General features: G+C 34.1%; 2 protein-coding genes and 1 long non-coding RNA gene across 6 annotated transcripts in view; all 3 read right to left on the bottom strand.

The window, feature by feature from the left end:
- Positions 1-4,712: 4,712 nt before the first annotated feature.
- On the bottom strand, positions 4,713-9,463 carry LOC112028988 (uncharacterized). 4 transcript variants are annotated; one of them, XM_065777071.1, is made up of 8 exons: positions 9,077-9,463; positions 8,852-8,983; positions 7,812-8,152; positions 7,477-7,741; positions 7,083-7,398; positions 6,866-6,990; positions 6,726-6,774; positions 4,713-4,916 (listed from the first exon to the last, which is right to left on the bottom strand). In XM_065777071.1, exons 1-5 carry the CDS (start codon positions 9,164-9,166, stop codon positions 7,390-7,392), a joined length of 837 nt encoding a protein of 278 aa, XP_065633143.1. In that variant the 5' UTR covers positions 9,167-9,463; the 3' UTR covers positions 4,713-4,916; positions 6,726-6,774; positions 6,866-6,990; positions 7,083-7,389. The 4 variants fall into 4 exon arrangements, with proteins under 4 accessions (XP_065633143.1, XP_065633142.1, XP_065633144.1 ...); XM_065777070.1 differs by lacking the exon at positions 4,713-4,916 and having other exon boundaries at positions 6,666-6,774; XM_065777072.1 differs by lacking the exon at positions 4,713-4,916 and having other exon boundaries at positions 6,666-6,774; positions 6,866-6,986.
- Positions 6,648-22,947, bottom strand: part of LOC112028981 (uncharacterized) — a 28,459-nt gene continuing 12,159 nt past the window's right edge. The window contains exon 8 of the mRNA XM_065777067.1: positions 6,648-6,659. The gene's annotated coding sequence lies outside the window, so the exon portion shown is untranslated. The remainder of the gene's footprint in view (positions 6,660-22,947) is intronic.
- Positions 12,759-13,603, bottom strand: LOC136069007 (uncharacterized). Its single transcript, XR_010630295.1, has 3 exons — positions 13,370-13,603; positions 12,980-13,295; positions 12,759-12,880 (listed from the first exon to the last, which is right to left on the bottom strand). It is a non-coding gene; the product is annotated as an uncharacterized LOC136069007 (long non-coding RNA).

The following is a 22,947-nucleotide window of genomic DNA, read 5'->3' as shown; positions in this document are numbered from 1 at the left end:
GTAGTGATATGCGGCATGTGCCTCTGTACAAGACCTCACGGTTCAACTAATTCCAGTCTATAAGTGACAACTGACAAGGCTTAATAGCCCAAAAAACTTGTGCCATAAATAATACCTATATTTTGTTGGTATAGGACCATATATAACTGTAGTATAGATGGATTCATCTAGACTTTCGCGTTTGTAACTGGAGGAAGCTACCTAGAAGTTTACCATTGGAAGTATTCATTGATTAAAGCAGCACTGCAGAGGAAATCATTGATGGATCACAATAAGGCAGGTAGCAATTATCATAGTTGGATCTATCTACAAAGTTCCGCTGTATTGTAATTTTCCCACTATGCTCATGGTCGGCAACGGGTAGGACCAGTCAAGCCCATTTATACTCAGCCCATGGTCATAACCTATTCATAAGTCAACCAGTTGAGTCAACGAAGATAATGTACATTTTGCCTTTAACAAGTTGGGCTTAATAAGCTATTTATGAGAGCTTGCTTCTTTTTCTTTTTCTTTTTTTTTTGGTAATAGGGAATATATAACAGAAGCAGAACCATTGTTATGAATACCGTTTCGGTGCCTGTTTCGGTTTGTCTATTGGAACGGAATATTTTGGTACCGACCTATTTCGGCGTACTGTTTTAGACCGTTTCGGAATTACCAATTATATATATATATATATATATTAGTAATTAATCAAAAAATGTTATTACTCATTGTTATTCTTAAGCCAAATTTTGTAAATGTAATATCATATTTAATGAATGTAATATAGTGTTTTAAAATAAATATTACTATAATAATAAAGTGATTAAATTGGTTATTTTAAAATTTAAATTTGGGTATTTTTGTAAATAAGCATGAAAGGAAACTCCTAGGAAGCCACTTTTCACCTTTTCACCTAATCCCATTCCATCACCCACGTGCATTTCTTACACCTTCTCCTCCACTCTTTCTTCTTCATTTCTTATTTCCATCTGACTTACACTTACAGAAGTAGTTCTTGGAAAGTTTGAGAGACCCAGACCAAAAGTTTAAGTTCTGGACTAAAGAAGAAAGTTTCCAACGCAGCAAAAATTTGAGCTTCCTCCACAACTGCTCTAAATTTCTATTCTCTTCTTCTTCCTTTGTTTTTTTTTTTTTTTTTTTTTTTTTCCAAATCATTTGGTAGCTTTGTAGTGGATTTGATTTGAAGTTTTGAACTTCTTTAGGCGATCAGTGCTAGGTGGAAAGATGTCGTGTTGATGGGTTTGTGAGCTTAAGTTTTTTTTCTTTTTTCTTTTTTCTTTTTTGGCTAAAAACTGGTACCGGCCGAAATTTACATTTCGGCCGAAATTGACCGGAATCAACCGGAATGGCCGGAATGACCCGAAACTGGCCGGAATTGGACCCGAGGTGAAACGGGTGGTATTACCGTTCCGGATTGCATCCCGGTACGAAATATTCCGGCCATTCCGGCCGGAACGGAACGAATTTAATAACACTGAGCAAAACTACACAGACCAAGGGCCTGAATCAGTATATAGTCTATTACATCTAAGACTAGTAAGAGCCTCCACAGCAATGAAGTTAAAATTTTAGCTATTTAGCTCCACTAAAAGTTACTCTATTTATTTTACCTACACACATGCTGTAGCAGTGGATCTATTTTAGCTTTTTGCACAATAAAATAATATAAACATCACAATAAAATAATATATCTACTACAATAAAATAATCCATCTCACTACAATAAAAACACCACAAACTGATCCACCACCATGGCCAACTAAGAACAACCGCCCACAGCCAACGGAGCTTGGCTCAGCTGGCAAAGTTCGGACGCTTCATGCAACACACCTAGGTTCGAATCCCGCTACCAGCAGGAGTCCGTTGGTGAGCATCCTTAGTGGGGTAACCCCTCACACGGGTGTGTAAAGGGCCGACCGGCTATGAAAGGGCCCACTAACCCAGCTGCCACCTGGCGCCCTACCTAGGGGAATAATATAACTATAAAATCCCCCATTTTAGATTCTCAAAAAAAAAAAAAAAGAACAACTGCCCACAACCACCCAACAACAACTAGCAAGCCAAGAACAACCACTGCCAAAAATCCAAATTAGCCAAAAACCACCACACAAATCACCACCAACACAGCCACACCACCACTGACCCACGAAACTCAGCCACCATGAAACCCAGCCAAACCGGCATCACAAAACCCAGAGAAACCCACGAAAGCCAATCACAGCCACGAAATCCGCAGCGCTCTTAAGTTCAATGAAGGAGGTGCCGGTGGAGCTTGGATTGACAATGAAGCTTAGGTCGGCAATGGAGCTTGGATCGGCAGTGAGATGGAGGACTAGGCAAGATGGGTCAGCAGCGTGGGACAGCGATGAAGATGAAGATCAGCGATGAAGATGAACCCAGAACAAATCGGCGAAGCAGAGAGTAGATGAGGGAGAGAAAAAAAAAATGAGAAGGAAAAAGGAAGAAAGAAAGAAGCCGGAGAGAGAAAAAAGAAAGAAAGAAAATATTTTTTAAATGAAAGAAGAGAGAGAAATTTAATAATTTTTTTTTTTTTAGCTCTCTGCTACAGTGCACATCTATCTATAGATGTGCACTGTAGCAATGAAACTAAAAAAAAAAAAAAAAACAGCTATAGCTCCACTACTGGATGGTGATTTATTGTGTTTTGGTAGAGCTAAAATAGTTATATAGCTATTTAGCTCCACTGCTGCAAGTGCTCTAAGGTCATATAATAAAAGTAAGGACAACTCTACAGGTAGAGTGTCTAAAATAACAAAAGTCTGCTGGAGATAAACTGTCATTCTTGCAAGCTAATCGGCACAGGCATTTACTTCTCTAAAGTAATGCTTCAGCTTCCACCTGGGAAGCTGGTTCATTAAGTTCTTGTAGTCATCAACCGAAGGGGGCATAAACAGCAAGAGAGGCAATGTTGCTGTTCAGGAGTTCCACCACTGATTTAGCATCAAGTTCTATCTAAGAGAGCTTTCAGTACTTATAAAATTTAATAAAAAATTATAATTATATTATATCCTAGAACACAAATTGTCAAACTAAAGTATATTAACTAGAAAAAACCCATTGATTAACTATCAAATTATTTTTAACCGTTGTGGAGCCAACAGTAAAAGAATTCAAAAGGTTTTTCGACCGGTCATAGTCTATTTATTTATTTTTATTAAAGTTTTAATGGTTTATTATTTTTTTTAATAATAAAAAATGTCCAACGTTTTTTTTTAAAAAAAAATTAAAATTATCAGGCTACCAGCAAAATATATATTTAGTAATAATAATTTAACACAACCGTCAACACCTCATTGCCGATTGAATGGAGGACCTTCAACACCACATACTCGAGGGCTTTGGACGATCTCGGGGAAATGCATGTGGTTTGGTTGTGTGGCTTCATTTACTGTATGTTTGGGTGTGACTTCATTTGTTGTGATCTGGATTGCATTTTCTAATTATTTAATTTTATTCTAATTGGGGCCTGAGAAACCGAAGGAAAGTCAAAATTTTGTTACTTACCTTTGCAATTTGGGATTGCTATGTTTGGTTTGATTTTACATTTTATGTGGGCATTTCTTTGATTTTATGATTTTTTTTTTTTTCTTCTTCTTGTGGATGGTGCTTTATTGATGGAGCTTGGATTAGTGTTTTCTTATAGAATTTTAGATTCTATTTTTGTTTAAGTGCAAAATACAGTTAACATCCTTAAGATTTGAGTTAATGACAATCAGGTCTATTACTTGTCAAACTAACAAACTTAGTCCCTAATCACTATGAGAGAAATGAGAAACATGAGTAACGTTTTAGGGTCCAAGTTGGGTTTAAAGATTAAGTTGGTCAATTTTGAAAAGTCTTGAACTTAGTTTGCATTAGTAAAAACCTCAAGAGGTTTTATTATATTTTACCCTTTGTTTAAAATAAAATTTAATAATTTTTGGTATTAAAAAAAATTGGCAACAAATGTGAAATTTATGGACCAAAATGATGAAAATAAAACTTAGAGGACAAAAATGACAATTTACTAAACTTAAAGGGTGTAATTTATATTTTTACATAAAATGAATTATTGTGATACCCAAAAGTTTGTATATTGAATTGGATTGGTGGAAGCTTAGGTTGAGTGACTCATCTGAGTCTCACATTGAATGATTATGAGGTCAAACTATGCTATATTAGATTATAAGAAACCCTACTTGTAACTTTGGCAAATTTTTTTAGTGTATAATGTAAATGTGGTCAACGTTTATAATAAGCCCAAATGCCTAGGATATTCTAATAGAAACATTTCTTACATTTCAGTCATTCACTTGCTGAAATAAATGGTGACCATGCCAAAAAATTCTAGCTCCACAACCCACCAAGCCCACCAATTAAATGAATTTCTCTTATTATCTTGTTATGAACAATATCGTGAAAATTTTCATCAATTTTTACATTTAGTTTTTTTAATTTATTTACTTATGTACACCTTTTAAATCTAGCATGCCACAGACCAAATAAAGCAAGTGATGAGGAATTGAAGATTGACCCACCTCTATCACATCTCTATAAAGACCCATTAGCGGACGCATAAAGTCCATCCTCATCCCAAATAAAGAAGGGAGCCCAAGAACCCTATATAATCACAAGCATTTTGTTGAATATGTCATGAGAAAAGTATGGAAATAGGGGTTTTTTTTTTTTTTTTTTGAGAAGATAGTGTGGAAATAGTTGGAGGTTCATTTATAATTTTATACACACGGTCTTCTATATCCAAAAGATAAACCCTTGTATAGCACGTCTATATGTATATACAGGTTCAAAAGTTGTTTCTGTACACAGTCCCTTGACAAGCCAACAAAAAAAATCAGCTCTTCCGTACCCTTGAAGAGTAACACATGGATCACTTGCAAATTTATTACTATCTGAAACAAAGGAAAAACTTTTAGAAATACATTTCTAATTCATCTTTTACTAAAGCATAAAGACTAAAAATTATAAATTAAATCAATATTGACCGAACTGCAAGTGATTGTACCAAAATAATACATAGTCAGACATGCCTTAATTACCAGGACTGGGCTATCTTTTGCTCATAACGAAGTTCTGTCCTAGACTTCTAGCAACAAATTCATCCAGTATTTTTTTTTTTTTTTTTTTGAGAAGCCGAACTTGTCGGCCAATTTATTAACTAACTGAAATCAGAACATACAAAACGATAAATGTCTTGTGGAACATCCTCCATCCAGACTAGTACAGGAAAGGAAAACTTTGCTCTCTGAGCTAAGGCATGGGCAACTGAGTTACCCTGCCTCCTTACAAAAGAGAAAGACTTGGTTTGTAGCAAATCAGACATAGACCAAATGTCTTTAATAATGTGTCCAACACTAGCTAAAGAAAAATCTTCGGCATTGAGGGCTTTGATTATAACCTCCGAGTCACCTTCAAACATAGATTGATTAAAGCCCAACTCCATGGTAAAACTGACCGCTCTCATTCTTAATATATGGTTTTCTTAGTAAAATTATAAGATATAGAACCTCCTTGAAGGTCTCCCAATCAATTGTAGTGCATTTACTACCGGTCAAGAATTAAACAATGTTATAGAAGTATCATTGACTTGTTCTTCTTCTTGATAGGAAAAACATGCATACTTACGCTTTTGTTAACAGTTTATCCAAAACAGTTTCAAGAATGCGTAAGCAAATAGATCGTATGCTATGAAATGGTTTTATTTGACTTTTTGTAGATTTTTACTTTTGCTGTCACATAAATTTTTAGAATCCATTATTATTATTACTACTACTACTACTATGCCTGTCACTTAAAAAGTTAAAACTATTTCAATAGAACTCATTATTTATATTAGAATATATATAAATAAAAACACTCATCATTAAACAAATTCATATTAAATTACTTTTTATCTTTTTATAATTTATTGCATCTTTTCTTTATAATTATATAGTTTTTTTTTTTTTTTTTGGGGTTGTTGTTGTTGTTGTTGTTGTCAAATTGCATCTTTTCTTTATAATTATATAGTTTTTTTTTTTTTTTTTGGGGTTGTTGTTGTTGTTGTTGTTGTCACACGCTAGTCAAAACCAATTAGGAATTTAGAACTCGTTGTTTTTATTAGAAACTCATCACTAAAAATAAATTATGGTTAAATTACATTTGATTTTGCATATAATTTAAGTTTTTTTTTTTTTTTAATCAGAACTCAGTATTTATAAGAATAAAACAACTCATTACTAAACAAATTCATTGTCACACCACCTGTGTCTTCTACAACGTAGTAATGTTTGTTTGTAATAGCATCGCAAGGGTGGGCAGTTCTAGTCTATAGGGTATCTAGAGGGCGTCCTGAGAACTAAATTCAGAGGATTCAAACTCAAGACATTATCCTCATTCAAACCACATTGGAGTAAGTCTTTGTCACTGAAGTCTGGACCACTCACCTCATTAATCATACCTTGCATCTTTTATACAAGGAGGCCCATGAATCTCTTTTTTACACACACACATGTATATATAAATATTTTTTGATCAAAGTACATATTAGCGACTAGTATATTCTACAACTGCTGGTATAATTTAGTATTCCAGGGTTGATTGATATGTTGAGAAGGAGACTAAAAGTTATGATTTGCTCCCTTGGTAACTGTATTCTGAAAAATGAATGAAAGAACTTGTAATGGTAATTATCAAAGGAATGGTACATTAAGAAACCAAACCTCTCATATCCATTTGTGAGAAACAGCCCAATGATTTCACTTGAGAACCCTGCAAAAAGATCATAATACAAGTGAGCCACATAGTTGACAAGCCAGAAGAAAAAAAAAATCTAGTAAACTGAGTTTGATCAACCACATACGCATCGTGAACAACCATAAGATGGCCATGGTCAAGAAGGATTTCATGTAAAATGGGCATAAACTGAGGCAAGTATCCATTAAGTTCTTCCTCGACTTCTTTTGCAGTTAATTTCTTACTCCCTGGCTATCGCACCAATGAAAAGATTCTTAAAATAAAATAAAAAAAAGTTTAATTCTTTTGCTGAATTTTGTTCGTAAAAGTGTTTGTGAACTTACATCTCGATTAAAATTATTGTCCTTAAGGTGCACCACAACATTTCTGCAAAACCTCATATAAGATATGGCAGACTGCTTATATTGAAAAACTTTCCTCTGTTTGCTGGACAAATTTCGCAGGGTCTTATAACGATTAAGCACCATATGAAATGTCTTGACATTGTGCTTCCATTTACATTTACCAAGCTTTTTATTTAGTGCCAACACAAAGGACTTTTTGGACTTCCCAAAATACAAGATCGTATGAGCAATCACCCTGTAGCTCAATCTTTGTAAAGGGGATAGAAAAATTGGATGATTTTCGATATTAAGCAACCTGGACCAGAATAACAAGAAGTATAAGTGAGATATTTTAAAGTCTGTGTGTGTGTGTGTGTAAAGTTTACTTGCATACCGGCTGGGCTTTTCTGTTGAAATGTAGGTAACAAACAAACTCAAGTTCTGTTGGAATGGCAAGTTGCTTTGTTCCAAAGGATCTTCTAATAATGGTGGCCAAGTGCAAATGATCTGAATAATCATCTAGACTAGTCTTAGAAATATCATTTACCATTCCCGTAACCTTCGCCCGACCATTCACGATCACAATATTTGTCTCACTTAAATTGCTATGACATCTCTTTTTTACATGATGAAGATAACTAATGCCCCTTAAAATATCCCTATCACATAGCCAAGAAACAAGTGACAATCTGAGTTTTGATGAAGATAAAGGAATTAAATATATATTACCTAAGAATTTGAAGAAAATCTGGATTCAGATTTTTGCCTTGTTGATCAGAGAGTGCATTCTCTTGTAACCATTGTTTGAAATTTTGTTCATAGTGCTCCATTACAAAGCAAACTTGGTTACAGTTCTGATTGAAGCAACAAATATTCTTCAACACAAACTCATTAGAGCATGCAACTGCCAAATTGTACGATTCTCTACTTAATGCATCACCTCTGGATGCAACATTATATGTGACATGGCCTATGTTCTCTACATTGACTTGATACACCTCATCATTGATTCTTTTTACCAAATCACGTTTCCGCTTTGGAGGAACCAATAATCCTTTGATGCCAGAATTCTGAATTGTGAATTATGGGGTAAGTAACGAAACAGTTATAAAAGAGCTACTATACCTTTATACTGTAATGATGGATTAGAATTCTAATATCCATCAATGGATTGATGAAGAAAGTGTTAAATGTTAGGCTTAAACTACTACCTTCTCGAATCCTTGATCAATTACGGTTTGTTCCAAAAGTTTAAGTAGCTAAGAATAGTGAATTTAATCATTTAACCATTATTCTAACAAAATCAAAACTATATATATAATTGGATTATGTAGTATCCACATAGGAGAGTTCTCATTAGTGAACTAAGCCTAGCTCACCCAGTTGATACGGGACTGTCATGACAGAACATAATATTCACAGAAATTCGAATCACCTGTATTAAAACCATCAATTAAGCAATCAAGTAAGAATCATAGTTAATATTATAAATTATTTGAGTTGGTTAAATCCTCTATGGGAAATCAAGAAGAAACATGTCATCACAACATAAAATTATTCAATTTACATCATTAACTCGCTACAATTTATTACCATTTAAGGGGAATCGTCAGTCGTCAGTAATAGAAACATTGGGTGAGAAAAAGATTCAAAATATGAATGGCCAATCAAAAGTTAGATAACATAATGTATATGAAGTCTGATTATGTTAGTACTAGTAAGTACTTATCGTATTGCTCAAATAATCTGAAAGATTATAGTGTACTCACAATTCTATGACAAAATTCACGGCTTAAATCCCGAAAAACATCCATTCGTGACTGGAGAACATCCTTCAGAAGCACACTTGCAAGAGCAACCGCACACCAACATAGAATCTTATGGAGCATCTCATTTAGAACCTACAGAGTTCATCATTACATAAGCATTACAAAAAATGCAAGCAGGGCCATTCACATGTACACACTCACAGAGAAAAGATAAAGACACAATACATCAATATCAGAGTAAACATAAACGAAAGTGCAGATCAGTGTCAGAGACACCAGAACATTTACTGCCCCTGCCTCCCTGTCACCCCGCATTCTCTCTGATCAGCCTCTTTTCTTTTAATGTCAAGTCCGAGAAAAGCCTCTCAGCTTCAAGAAAAAAACTCTGCAAGCTTAACCCAAATGGTCAAGAGAAGTAGTTTTCTCTCATTTGCTGTGCGTCTAGGGAAAGTAGTCCAACTCTGAGCTTGGTTCTTAGTGTCAGTGGGGGAGGTGCTGTTGGCTTTGTACCTTATTTTGTTTATTAAAGCAGAATATTTTGTCCTCTCACATACTCAAATATTCAATGAAGTCCATTGGGCATTGAATCCTTTGAGCCACCGCTTAGGTCCACACTCACCTACCTTACATGAGAACATGAGCATGAAATATATTCATTAAAAGATGACTAGTGGGCCAACATCATCATCTTCGTTGTCACTTAATTGACTCACCACCATGCAAGGTTGTACCAAATAATTGTAGCACCCATGATGTTAGAGCTAAAAGGAACGAAGGAAAAGGAAAAAAGCCCCCTCGGATTCCATATTTTTAAGTCATGAAATAACAATAATACAAACCTAATAAATTTTTAAGACTTTTTTCATAACATTTTGGATAACATATTAGAATTAGCTTAATATAAATTGTGAAAATTGATGTCATTCTCATTTATGTTATTATTTATTGATGGAATAATAGCATCATTCTTGTTTATGTTATTATTTTTTTGTTTTTTTTTTTGGGGGGGGGGGGGCGCTAAATGGTATATATTATATATTGTGTGAACATTGTTTGAAACAGTTCAGATTCAAGAATGTGAAATTACTGTTGTCAATTCCATTTTTGTTCCGCTCAAAATTGTCAAAAAATTTCATTTCAATTAATTAATTGATATGAATCACCCCTATTCCATTTCAGCCTTTTTGTTCCGCTCAAAATTGTAAAAAAATTCCATTTCAATTAGTTAATCGATATGAATCACCCCTATTCCATTTCAGCTGGAATGTGAACAAAATGTTTTTTCCCCCTCAACCCATCTTGTCATTTGTTTGGGCTTTAAGCCCATCTTCTTCTTTTTTTGCTTGTGCCTTGTCCTTTGTCTAAGCCTTAGGCCTAACTTGTCCTTCATTGTGGCCTTAGGTTCACCTTTATTTTGTCTAGGGGCCTTAGGCCCACCTTGTCCTTTGTCTAGGCCTTAGACTCATCTCGTTGTTCATATGGACTTTGGGCCTATCATGCCATTTGATTGGGCCTTAGGCACATCTGGTCCTCTATATGGGCCTTGAGGTCATCTCGTCCTTTGCCTAAGCCTTAGGCTTATCTCATTCTGCCTTAAGGACTTAAGCCTTTTTTCCCCTATTCAAGGCATTACTTCTATCTCATTCTTTGAATAGGTCTTTGATTCATTTTAATTTTGTCATATCATGTCTAAGGGCACTTGACCCATTTTGTCGTTTCCTTTAAGCTAAGGTTTTGGGCCCATTTCATCCTTTGTTTGAGCATCGTGCCCACTCTTGTTTCATATAGAGGCTTTGAGTTTTTTATTTTTGGGCCTAATCAAGCCCATAGTCATCTTTCCTTGGACTTTAGGTCCATTCTTTCTAAAAGCATCATGTGTTTATCTCTTTTGGGCCCTTGCACCTATTAACACTTTCCCCTTCATTAGGGCTTTAGGCTTATTGGCGTACCTACTTGTAGTATCTTTAAGTTTTATCCTTTTGGATCTTATCTTTCTTGGACACTTTGTGTTAAGTTCTTATTTTAGGGGAATGGTTAAATGGAAGTCAATGTGAATTTATTATCAATAATCTTCATTAAATGCTTCCCAAAAGGATCAATCTCTCTTGTATTCGTTCCATTGGGCCAATTCTTGGGCCTTGTAAATAGTTTCTAGCAATGAAGAAATTTAATTGTATTGTGATACATCCCACCCACTACAACTGTGACCTACGCAACTGCAACATCATATCACAAGCCATTTACCTCTCCAGAAATATATAAATCATGAGAAGAGGAAGTGGCTGATCCTTGCCAACACCATCTAGTGTAGAAATAGCTGAAAGTTCATTTATACACACAGTCTATATCCAAAAGCAAAACCCTTGAAAGCACGTCTATATATTATATACTAAATGCAGGTTCAAAAGTTGTTGTTGTACAGAGTCCCTTAACGAGCCAGCAGAAAATCAGCTCTCCATACTCTTGAAGAGTAACACAATGATCATTTGCAAATTTACTACCATCTGAAACAAAGGGAAAACTATTAGAAATACATTTCTAATTCATCTTTTACTAAAGCATAAAGATTGTAAATTATAAATTAAATCAATATTGGGCGAATTGCAACAATGTTATAGGACTGGGCTATCTTTTAACGAAGGTCTATCCCAGACTTCTGACAACAAATTCCAGTTCATTCTTATATATGGTTTTCTTAGGAAAATTATAAAATATAGAACCTCCTTGAAGGTCTCCCAATCATTTGTAGTGCATATCATTTACTACAGGTCAATAATTAAAAAATGTTATAGAAGTATCCATGGCTTGTTCTTCTTCTTGATAGGAAAAACATGCATACTTACGCGTTGGTTAACAATTTATCAAGAACAGTTTCAATAATGTGTTAACAAATAGGTCATATGCTATAAGACTAAACTTCTCCACAGTAATTGCTTTGAACATCAAAGGATTAGTACCTATATATATATATATATATGAAATGGTACCATTTGACTTTTTGGTTGATTCTTGCTTTTGCTGTCACATAAATTTATTGAAGCCTACATTTTCTCACATTATATTATTATTATTATTGGTTACATGTCACTTAAAACTCTTTGAAGTAGAACTCATTATTTATATTAGATTTTTTTTTATATTAAAAAAATCATCATTAGACATTGCATCTATTTTTTAAAAAGCATCATTAGAATTATGCAATAAACATTAAATTACATTAGATCTTCTTCAAAATTTAATTACATTGCATCTTTTCTCTATAGATATATAAATTGCTTTGTTACATGCTAGTCAAAACCAATAAGAATTCATTGTTTTTATTAAAATAAAACAGCTCAACACTAAAAATAAATTATGGTTAAATTACAATTGATTTTTTTATAATTTAATTACGTTGCTTCTTGTCTTTAATTTTTATTAGAAATCAGTATTTTTATAAGAATAAAACAACTCCCTACCAAACAAATTCTATTGGGTCTTTGGAGGGCATCTTGTGAGCTAAAATTAGAGGATTCAAACTCAAGACATTAACCTCATTCAAACCATATTGGAGAATATATATCATTTATAAATATTTTTTTGATCAAAGCACATGTTATATTCTACATTTGCTTTGTGATAGAGGTAAAAACAAAAATTCCCCAATGGTTGATTGATATGTCAAGATTTGCATTCCCCAGTAACCGTATTCTGAAAAATAAATGAAAGAACTTGTAATGGTAATAATCAAAGGTATAGTACATAAAAATATCTAACCTGTATCATATCCATTTGTGAGAAACAGCCAAATGGTTTCACTTGAGAACCCTGCAAAAGAATCATGAATACAAGTTAGCCACATAGTTGACAAGACACAAGAAAAAATAATTATTTAGTGAACTGAGTTTGACCAGCCACATACGCATCGTGTGTAACCATAAGATGGCCATGTTCATGATAGATTTGATGTAATTTGGGCATGAAGTCAGGCCAGTATCCATTAAGCTCTTCCTCAACTTCTTCTGCAGTCAATTTTTTACTCACTGCTGACTGTGTCACCAAAGAAAAAATTCTTTAAATATATATATATATATATTTATATATAATTCTTTCAATGAATTTTGTTTGTGAAAGTGTTTAAGAACTTACATCTCGTTTATAATTGTTGTCCTTAAGGTGCACCACAACATTTCTGCAAAACCTTATAAAACCTATGGCAGACTGTTCATATTGAAAGATTTTCCTTTGTTTACTGGACAAATTTTGCAGGTACTTATAACGATTAAGTACCATATCAAATGTACTGACATTGCGCTTCCATTTATATTTACCAATCTTTTTATTTAGTGCCAACGCAAAGGGCTTGTCTGACTGTCCAAAATACAAGAACGTATGAGCAATCACCCTGTAGCTAAATCTTTGTAAAGGGGATAGAAAAATTGGATGATTTTCAATATTGAGCAACCTGGACCAAAATAACAAGAAGTTTTAGCGAGATATATTAAAGTACATGTGTGTGTGTAAAGTTTACTTGCATACCGGCTGGGTTTTGTAACTTTTGTTGTGTAGGTAAGAAACAAATTAAGTTCTGTTGGAATGGCATGTTGCTTGGTTAAAAAGGATCTTCTGATAATGGACTCCAAGTGCAAATAATCATCTCTTTTAGTCTTTGAAATATCATTTACCATTCCTGTAATCTTGGCCCGACCATTCAAGACCACAACATTTGTCTCACTTTACTTGCCATGACATCTCTTTTTCACACGATGGAGATAACCAATGCCCCTTATAACATCCCTGTCACATAGCCAAGAAAAAAAAGTGACAATCTAATAAAAACTGGTTTTGATGAAGACAAATAAATCAAATATATATTACCTAAGAATTTGAAGAAATTCTGGATTCAAATTTTTGCCTTGTTGATCAGAGAGAGCATTCTCTTGCAACCATTGTTTGAAATTTTGTTCGTAGAGCTCCATTACATAGCAAACTTGGTTACAGTCTGGATTGAAACAACAAATATTCTTCAACACAAACTCATTAGAGCATGCTACTGCCAAATTGTACGATTCTCTACTTAATGAATCAACTCCTGGTGCAACATTATAGATGACATGGCCTATGTTTTCTACATTGACTTGGTACACCCCATCATCCATTTTTTTTATCAAATCATGTTTCAGTTTTTGAACCATGAAACCATCAGTTCCTTCCCTTATGATATGACAATGACAAGAAGTCTTCTTGGGCCCAATAATCCACTGATGCCGGAATTCTCAACCTGTGGTGTGAATTGTGAATTATGGGGTAAGTAACTAAACAATTAAAATAGATAGATACCTTTATACAGTAATAATGGCCGTTATTTACTTGATGGATGAACAAAGCTTCGCATGTGATTTACTTAATTATTTAACCATTATTTTAACAAAATCGAAGCTATATATACAAAAAAAAAAATGGAGATACGCAAAAGAGGGTTCTCATTTGAGAACTAAGTCAGCCCTCTTCCCATTTGATACTTGATATGGGACTGTCATAGAACATAATATTCACAAAGAAATTCAAATCACTTGTGTTGACACCAACAATTAAGCAATCAAGTAAAAGTCATAGGTTTTTTTTTTTTTGATAATATAATAGTTGGGGAGGAAATATTTGAATCCTAATGTTTCATTGAATTTAAAATTATATTACTCAAATACTAAAGCTTAGCGTACTCACAATTCAATGAAAAAATTCACGGCTTAAATCACGAAAAACATCCATCTCTGACTGGAGAACAACGATCAGAAGCACAAATACAACAGCAACCGCACGCCAACTTAGAATATTGTGGAGTATCCCATTTAGAACCTACAGATCATCAGTCCATAAGCATTAGAAAAAATGCATGCACACACATTCACATATACATATGTACACACTCAGAGAGAGATAAAGAGACAGTACATTAATATCAAAGTAAACATAAACGAAAGCGCAGATCAGTGTCAGAGACACCAGAATATTTACTGCCTCCCTATCTCCCCGCATTCTTTCAGCTCTTTTTTTTCAGCTTCACGTCCAAGAAAATCCTCTTAGCTGCAAGAAAATTTCTGCAGCATAACCTTAATGGTTGAGAAAAGTGGTTTTCTCTCATTTGCTGTGCGTCGAATGAAAGCACGCCATCTGATTCTCACTCTCAGCTTGGTTCTATATGTTTTAGTATGAGGGGTCATCTCGGCTTTTTACCTATTGTTTATGTAATTAAGCAGTATACTTATTTGTCACAGCTATCAAATGAAGTCCATTGGGCACTAAATCCTTTTAGCCGCCACTTGGGTCCACACTCACTGACCTAACATGAGAACATAAAAGAGAAATTCTATAGAAAAAAAAATGATAATAAGTTTGACACTACTGATAATAAATTTGGCATTAGTTTTTTATTTTTTATTTTTTATTTTTATATACAACTGTGGGTGCTCGAAAACCAAGAATGAAGTTAAAGAGTTGCAGTATAAGTGTGGGGATGCCGCGGCCCACAGGCCCGAGAAGGGAAGGAGAGGAAGGGATGAGTCAAAAGATTCTGAGGCGTTCTAGGTGGAAAGAATAATATGAAAAGAGAGAATCAATGATCATAGGAGAAGTTTCTAATTTGGAGTAGCATGTTGCCTTCGCATTAAATGGTGGGCAACAGTTTTATCATTGATGAGGAAGTGACCTGAACAATGTAAGTCACAGCTAAACAAACTCCTTCTGCCACTTTCTTCAGATGTAGAAAGAGACAAGTGTCATGAGATGAGATTTGTTAGATAAAGATAGATGGTTGAGATATAAGGAAATGAGAAGTATATAAGAAAATGAGGGTTTACAGAAAGAAGGATCCAGACACAAGTACCAAGATATAGAGAAGAAACAAGAAGAACACTAAGTTGTTTGTTTTTCTCTCTTATATATTCATTGTTTTGGGCCATGGTTGGACTAATCCAGCCACTATTTTAAGTGGATTTGGGCTACCAGTTTTTCTGGTCCCTACAGAAACTTTTTAAAATTTCACTTTTTAAAAAAAAAAAAATTAAAATTTTTAAAGGTACAAGTATACTTTAGCATACTTTTGACCAAAAAAAAAAAAAGTCCATAAGCATTAGAAAAAATGCATGCACACACATTCACATATACATATGTACACACTCAGAGAGAGATAAAGAGACAGTACATTAATATCAAAGTAAACATAAACGAAAGCGCAGATCAGTGTCAGAGACACCAGAATATTTACTGCCTCCCTATCTCCCCGCATTCTTTCAGCTCTTTTTTTTCAGCTTCACGTCCAAGAAAATCCTCTTAGCTGCAAGAAAATTTCTGCAGCATAACCTTAATGGTTGAGAAAAGTGGTTTTCTCTCATTTGCTGTGCGTCGAATGAAAGCACGCCATCTGATTCTCACTCTCAGCTTGGTTCTATATGTTTTAGTATGAGGGGTCATCTCGGCTTTTTACCTATTGTTTATGTAATTAAGCAGTATACTTATTTGTCACAGCTATCAAATGAAGTCCATTGGGCACTAAATCCTTTTAGCCGCCACTTGGGTCCACACTCACTGACCTAACATGAGAACATAAAAGAGAAATTCTATAGAAAAAAAAATGATAATAAGTTTGACACTACTGATAATAAATTTGGCATTAGTTTTTTATTTTTTATTTTTTATTTTTATATACAACTGTGGGTGCTCGAAAACCAAGAATGAAGTTAAAGAGTTGCAGTATAAGTGTGGGGATGCCGCGGCCCACAGGCCCGAGAAGGGAAGGAGAGGAAGGGATGAGTCAAAAGATTCTGAGGCGTTCTAGGTGGAAAGAATAATATGAAAAGAGAGAATCAATGATCATAGGAGAAGTTTCTAATTTGGAGTAGCATGTTGCCTTCGCATTAAATGGTGGGCAACAGTTTTATCATTGATGAGGAAGTGACCTGAACAATGTAAGTCACAGCTAAACAAACTCCTTCTGCCACTTTCTTCAGATGTAGAAAGAGACAAGTGTCATGAGATGAGATTTGTTAGATAAAGATAGATGGTTGAGATATAAGGAAATGAGAAGTATATAAGAAAATGAGGGTTTACAGAAAGAAGGATCCAGACACAAGTACCAAGATATAGAGAAGAAACAAGAAGAACACTGAGAGAAAAGAGAGTGAACAATAAAATTTCTTATGTAAATGTGGCCTCCTCGGGCCAACTTGTATGGAGAAAGTGGTTCATCCATTTAATAATTTCTATCTTTTCTTCCTTATTTTCCTCCTCAAGCGGAACCCCCCTTTAGTTGTTTGTTTCTCTCTCTTATATATTCATTGTTTTGGGCCATGGTTGGACTAATCCAGCCACTATTTTAAGTGGGTTTGGGCTACCAGTTTTTCTGGTCCCTACAGAAACTTTTTAAAATTTCACTTTTTAAAAAATAAAAATAAAATTTTTAAAGGTACAAGTATACTTTAGCATACTTTTGACCAAAAAAAAAAAATCAACAAAAATATAAATAAACTATTCCCTAATAAAAAGTAGGACCTAAATAAAAATCAATACAAGCGTACCATATTGTAAAAAATAATAAATTATTGTCAAAAAGATAGCATGGCCAACTCCATCATCTTTGTTGTCACTTATTTGACTCACCACCATGTAAGATTATTCTAAACACTTGTAGCACCGAAGATGCTATCTAAAAAGAATGAAGGAAAAGAGTTTAAATTTGGTCAAGCTATGGCGTAAAACACTGGTTTTACGCCAACCAATAGAACACAACCACGTCATCTTCTTTTAAGTGATAACTTAAATTCCTCTCCAAACACAGAACGAAATAAGAAAACCCATAGAAACCCACAGCCCTGCTTCCTCCCTTTTCCATCTTTGCTTGCCCAAACCTCCACCACACCACACAATTCAATCATCGAAAACAGAGTACTTCCACAGGTCTCGAATGTTTAGGGTGGCTTTGACCTTGTGAACGCCATGGGAGGTGGTGATTTTGATATATGAGGGGTTGAAGGAGAGAGGTATCCCCAACTCAGTGGTTCGGTTGAAGATTCTAACACTGCTAGAGAAAAATGCGAATTAGAAGCTGAGGAAATCGTTGGAGTGGGAGATAGGGACATTGCCAAAAGATAAAGGCTACTTGAGAATGACATCATTGCAATGCTGGGAGTACGAGATTTTGGGTTTCCAAAATGGGTTTCGGAAAAGCTGTTGTGGTGGGGAAGTGGGTTTCGGAAAAGCTGTTGTGGTGGGGAAGTTGAGGAATAAAAATAAGAAGCAAAGGAGAAGACTAAGTGTGAATTTCAATTTCTTAGGATTTGGAGAAGAAGAACAACAACAACATGAATTTGAGCCCATTGATGTGAATTAAAGATTACAAGAATGAAAGAATTACTCTCTGATAAGATTAACAACATGAATTTAAGCCCATTGATGTGAATTAAAGATTACAAGAAAGAAAGAATTACTCTCTGATAAGATTGAATATTACTCTAATGGAAGAGGGAGGAAGCAAGGCTGTGGGTTTCTGTGGGTTTTTTATTTTGTTCTGTGTTTGGAGAGGAATTTAACATATCACTTAAAAGAATATGACATGGCTGTGTTCTATTGGCTGGTGTAAAACTAGTATTTTACGCCACAACCTGACCGAATTTAAACTCAAAAGAAAAACCCTCGGATTCCATACTTTGTGGTTAAGAAATTACATCAATACTACATAGTACATACATGGTTGATTTAACGTTAATTTTTTAACATTTTTTTAATTGATTAAAATATTACTAAATAAATAACTCACCCATCATCCATTTTTTTTTATCAAATCATTTTGCCATGCACTAAGCATGGGCCTTAGGCCTAAGCTCGTTTTGCCTAAGGCTTTAGGCTCATCTTTTCTTTTCTTTTTTGGGTCCAGAGGCATTGCTCCTATCTCATTCTTTGTTTGAGTTTTTATCCATCTTAGTTTGGTCTAGGGGTATTAGAATCGTGTCATCTTTGAGGGTATCTAGCCCACTTTGTTCTTGGTTAAGGTTTTGGGCCCATTTCATCCTTTGTTTGGGCCTAGGGTCCGCTCTTATTTCATATAGAGGCTTTAAGTTCCTCCATCTTTGGGCCTTGTAGGCCCATAGTCCTATTTCCTTAGACATTAGGTCCATTCTTTCTAGAAGCATCATGTACTTCTCTTTTTTGGGCCCTTAAGCCTATTATCATTTCCCCTCTATTAGGGCTTTACGCTTCTAGGCATCTTTACTTGTTGTGTCTTTAAGTTTTACCGTCATGGACCGTAGATTTCGTAGGCGTTATCTACTAGTTAAGTTTTCCTTTTTTTTTTCTTTTTTTTTTTTTGGAAATAGAGTTAAGTTTTCATTTTAGGGGCATGGTTAAATAGGAGTCAAATGTGAATCTATTATTGATAATCTTTATTAAATGACCCTTAAAAGGATCAATCTCTCTTGTAGGCAACCCTCCATAACACCTAAAAAGGATCTTTAATGACATAATTGGTTTTAAACCCAATGGCAGCTCCAGAATTTTTTTTCTAGAGGAGTCAATAAGAAAATGTATCTTAAGTAGGAGATATATCTTGCGGTCTACATGGTTTTTTTATTCAAATTTGTACATAGTACTAGTAAGAGAATAAAAGATAAACTATAAGTTCTTTAGGCATATTGTTTCTTTCTTTTTTCTTCTTTTTTTGAGAGAGAGTTTCAACCTATAATGTCTGCTCTTGATGATAGCTCTTTATTATCAGACCAAGACACCAATAAGCTTTTGGTGTATGTAGGGATTAAACCCCAGATCTCTTATACAACTATCAGAGATTTTACTAGTTGAGCTAATTGGAACTCACTAGGCATATTGTTTCTTAATACAATGAACGTACTAATTATTGCTTCTAAGATTAAATATTGGAAATCATTTATTGTTTCTAAATACAATAGACATGTTAAGTTTTGTTGTCAAGTAAATTTTAATTATTAAAGCTTAGAATTTTTTGTTTATTAGTTTATGTCCTCTATACTCTTACAATTATTTTATATAACAATTCAACTTCACTTTGATAACCATTGGTCTTTGTAATTGTATTAAGAAAATTTTTGTTGTGTTAACATTTGCTTATATTTTCACCCAATCAATCTCCTACCCCACATCCCTAGTCTAATTTATTTATTTAACTTTTTTTTTTTTTAAGAATCACCATCTATGTAATTGTTTGATTCTTTTTTAGTGTTAACATTTGTTACCCACTAAGGCACTAGATTGACCCACACCCCTAGTCCCCACTCAAGAAATAACAAATTAAAAGTACGTTCAAATTCAGCCACTCTAGTCACATATTTGGTCAAAAGTATAAATTACTTGAGAATTGTTATGTCCACAACATTTTCATAATAAATCCTAAGTGCTAAGTTGTTACCGATTATGATTTGAAACCACAACTGAAATTACTTTTTTACCCAATAGTAATAATCAGTAATAACTTGCTACTTAAATTTTTTTGTAAAAGTGCTGTGAAAATATTGTAAATATAGAATTTCTAAAATTAATTGTAATATTATTTGCAAGAATAGATTGTTAATAGGGTCATCTTCAAGCTTATATCAGTTGAGCCTAAAAAAAATTAGAGTCAAGGTGTTCAAAATTTTATTTTAGGAAGTGAAAAGTCACTCAAAACAAAAAAAAAATTAAAATTAAAAAAATTAAAAAAAATTATATAAAAAAAAATGTGGCCATCTTAGGGAAAAGTTGAACCCTCTTTTGTTGACCCAATGGCCTCTAGTGATCAAGATATTCCGAGGGATACCTAGGAGATAGTCGCAAATATTAAAAGAAAAATGAAAGATATTGATTATTGGATTCTTTTTTATGTATTTCTTACGCATAGGATTCAACTGTAAGGTTTTAAATGTATGATTAAGGTGATTAATGTCAAGAATCTCATATTTTAGGCTCTTGCATATGCTATGTTTAATTTGTGTTAATTGTCCCTTTAATAATGTTTTTTCCTACTTTGAAATTTGAATCTTTCCCAAATGTGGCATGATTGGCTTTTACGTTGATTGTTTTCCTAACATTCACAAATGTTTATACATCAAGTGGTGCAACTTTTGGTGATAAAAATTGTAGAAACTGCTATTCTACATATTCTCACTTAGCACTCGCTCGAATTTCAATCGAACGAACTTCAAACATAGAGCTACAGAGAGTCTAACCTCTCTCTCACCTCTCATCTTAGTCAATCTGACTCTCACCTAATCTCTCACCTAATATTCTCACTTTTGTTTTTTTCTACTTGTTTACTATTGTTCGTTCATTATATCTCTACTAAAGAGATAATAACACTTTTTCCACTTCCAAATTGGAATTAAACAACATCCTTCCATTACAAATGTGTGATCAAACCCATATTACAACCTACTTGGATATACAAAACATCCAACAAAACTTTCCATAAATGTGTTCCAATAACTTGAGTGAAGGCCAATCATAAGATTGGGCAGGCTTATAAGGAGCCTAACACTCTCCTAAACCTTTATCCTATAACTCCAAGCTCTATTTAGGCTAGCTAGTCCTTCACAAATGTGGTCAAGGTGGTTCTTGACTTATTTAAAACCTAGAGGGGACTACTTCCCGCTCTAGCCCATAAGACCAGCAAAGTACTCCTAAGCCTATATGCACAATGGCCCCGCACTACTGGACAAGCCGACTTGTTTCACCAGTTTCACCACAATTCATTTAGAGGCCTTATAAAGCCCTGATCAAGATGCTCACAATTATTATTATTATTATATTATTATTATTATTGGTTTACATTGTAAACTTAAACAAATTGTACATAATTGTACACGTTTGCATGAATAATGTACAATGTTGTACACTGTTCATGCAATGTACACATTTGTTTAAGTTTACAATGCAAGTCTTACCTTAAATGTAAACTAATAATTTTCCTATTATTATTATTATTATTATGATTTGAAAGAACTTTGGTGTAGTCATGCTGTATGGACCAGACATCACAAGGGGGAAAGCAATAAACAAAACTGACCATTTTAGATCTTGTAACCACGAAAATAATGTAACACTCAACACTGCATAAGTAACAAGCATGTATGTAACCAAACAAAATACTAGCATGTCATCCATCAATGACATATGTTGATGAAAGCAAGAGAAATTGCACTTAATTGGAAGAAAATGTTGTTGTCCTTTGTCAAAGGAGACACTATTCGTTTCACTTTCATTTCCTTGAACCCATCTTCACATGTACCCGATGCATCCATTGCAGAGCTCACCTCTATATCAGCTGTGTCAAAATTTTTATTTTTTCATGTTCTTGATCTGTTACTGTGTTTGTGTTGATTGTGTTACCGTTTGAGAGGGACACAGATGAACAAAGAAGAGAGGAGGAAAGAGAAAGAATTTTTTTTTATTCAGCCGGATATTTTTTTAGGATAAAATAATGGTTTGAAGTTGCTACAGTGTTCTCTAAATTAAGAGAATTACTGTAGCAACTTCAAAAAATAATTTAGAGAACCTGTGCGTATGGAGAAGCTGCTGGAGAGATGAACAGTGTCATTTGGTGGTCCAAATTTGGCTTTACCGAAACTACTGGAGATGCTCTTAGGGCTTTACGCTTCTAGGCATCTTTACTTGTTGTGTCTTTAAGTTTTACCGTCATGGACCTTAGATTTCGTAGGCGTTATCTACTAGTTAAGTTTTCCTTTTTTTTTCTTTTTTTCTTTTTTTGGAAATAGAGTTAAGTTTTCATTTTAGGGGCATGGTTAAATAGGAGTCAAATGTGAATCTATTATTGATAATCTTTATTAAATGACCCTCAAAAGGATCAATCTCTCTTGTAGGCAACCCTCCATAACACCTAAAAAGGATCTTTAATGACATAATTGGTTTTAAACCCAATGGCGGCTCCATAATTTTTTTTCTAGAGGAGTCAATAAGAAAATGTATCTTAGGTAGGAGATATATCTTGCGGTCTATATGGTTTTTTTATTCAAATTTGTACATAGTACTAGTAAGAGAATAAAAGATAAACTATAAGTTCTTTAGGCATATTGTTTCTTTTTTTTTCTTTTTTTTTTTAG

This window comes from Quercus suber, unplaced genomic scaffold (genome assembly GCF_002906115.3).
Source record: "Quercus suber isolate HL8 unplaced genomic scaffold, Cork oak 2.0 scaffold_147, whole genome shotgun sequence".
In the NCBI taxonomy this organism is placed as follows: domain Eukaryota; kingdom Viridiplantae; phylum Streptophyta; class Magnoliopsida; order Fagales; family Fagaceae; genus Quercus; species Quercus suber.
This window is presented reverse-complemented; position numbering and strand designations above follow the sequence as displayed.

What these genes read in the sequence shown, in the direction of transcription:
- LOC112028988 (XM_065777069.1), bottom strand. Translation starts at nt 9,166, where the DNA reads ATGCGGGGTGACAGGGAGGCAGGGGCAGTAAATGTTCTGGTGTCTCTG. An exon ending in ATGTTTACTCTGATATTGAT is followed by an intron (nt 8,984 to 9,076) that starts GTATTGTGTCTT and finishes TGAACTCTGTAG; the next exon opens with GTTCTAAATGAGATGCTCCA. An exon ending in GATTTTCTTCAAATTCTTAG is followed by an intron (nt 7,742 to 7,811) that starts GTAATATATATT and finishes GCTATGTGATAG; the next exon opens with GGATATTTTAAGGGGCATTA.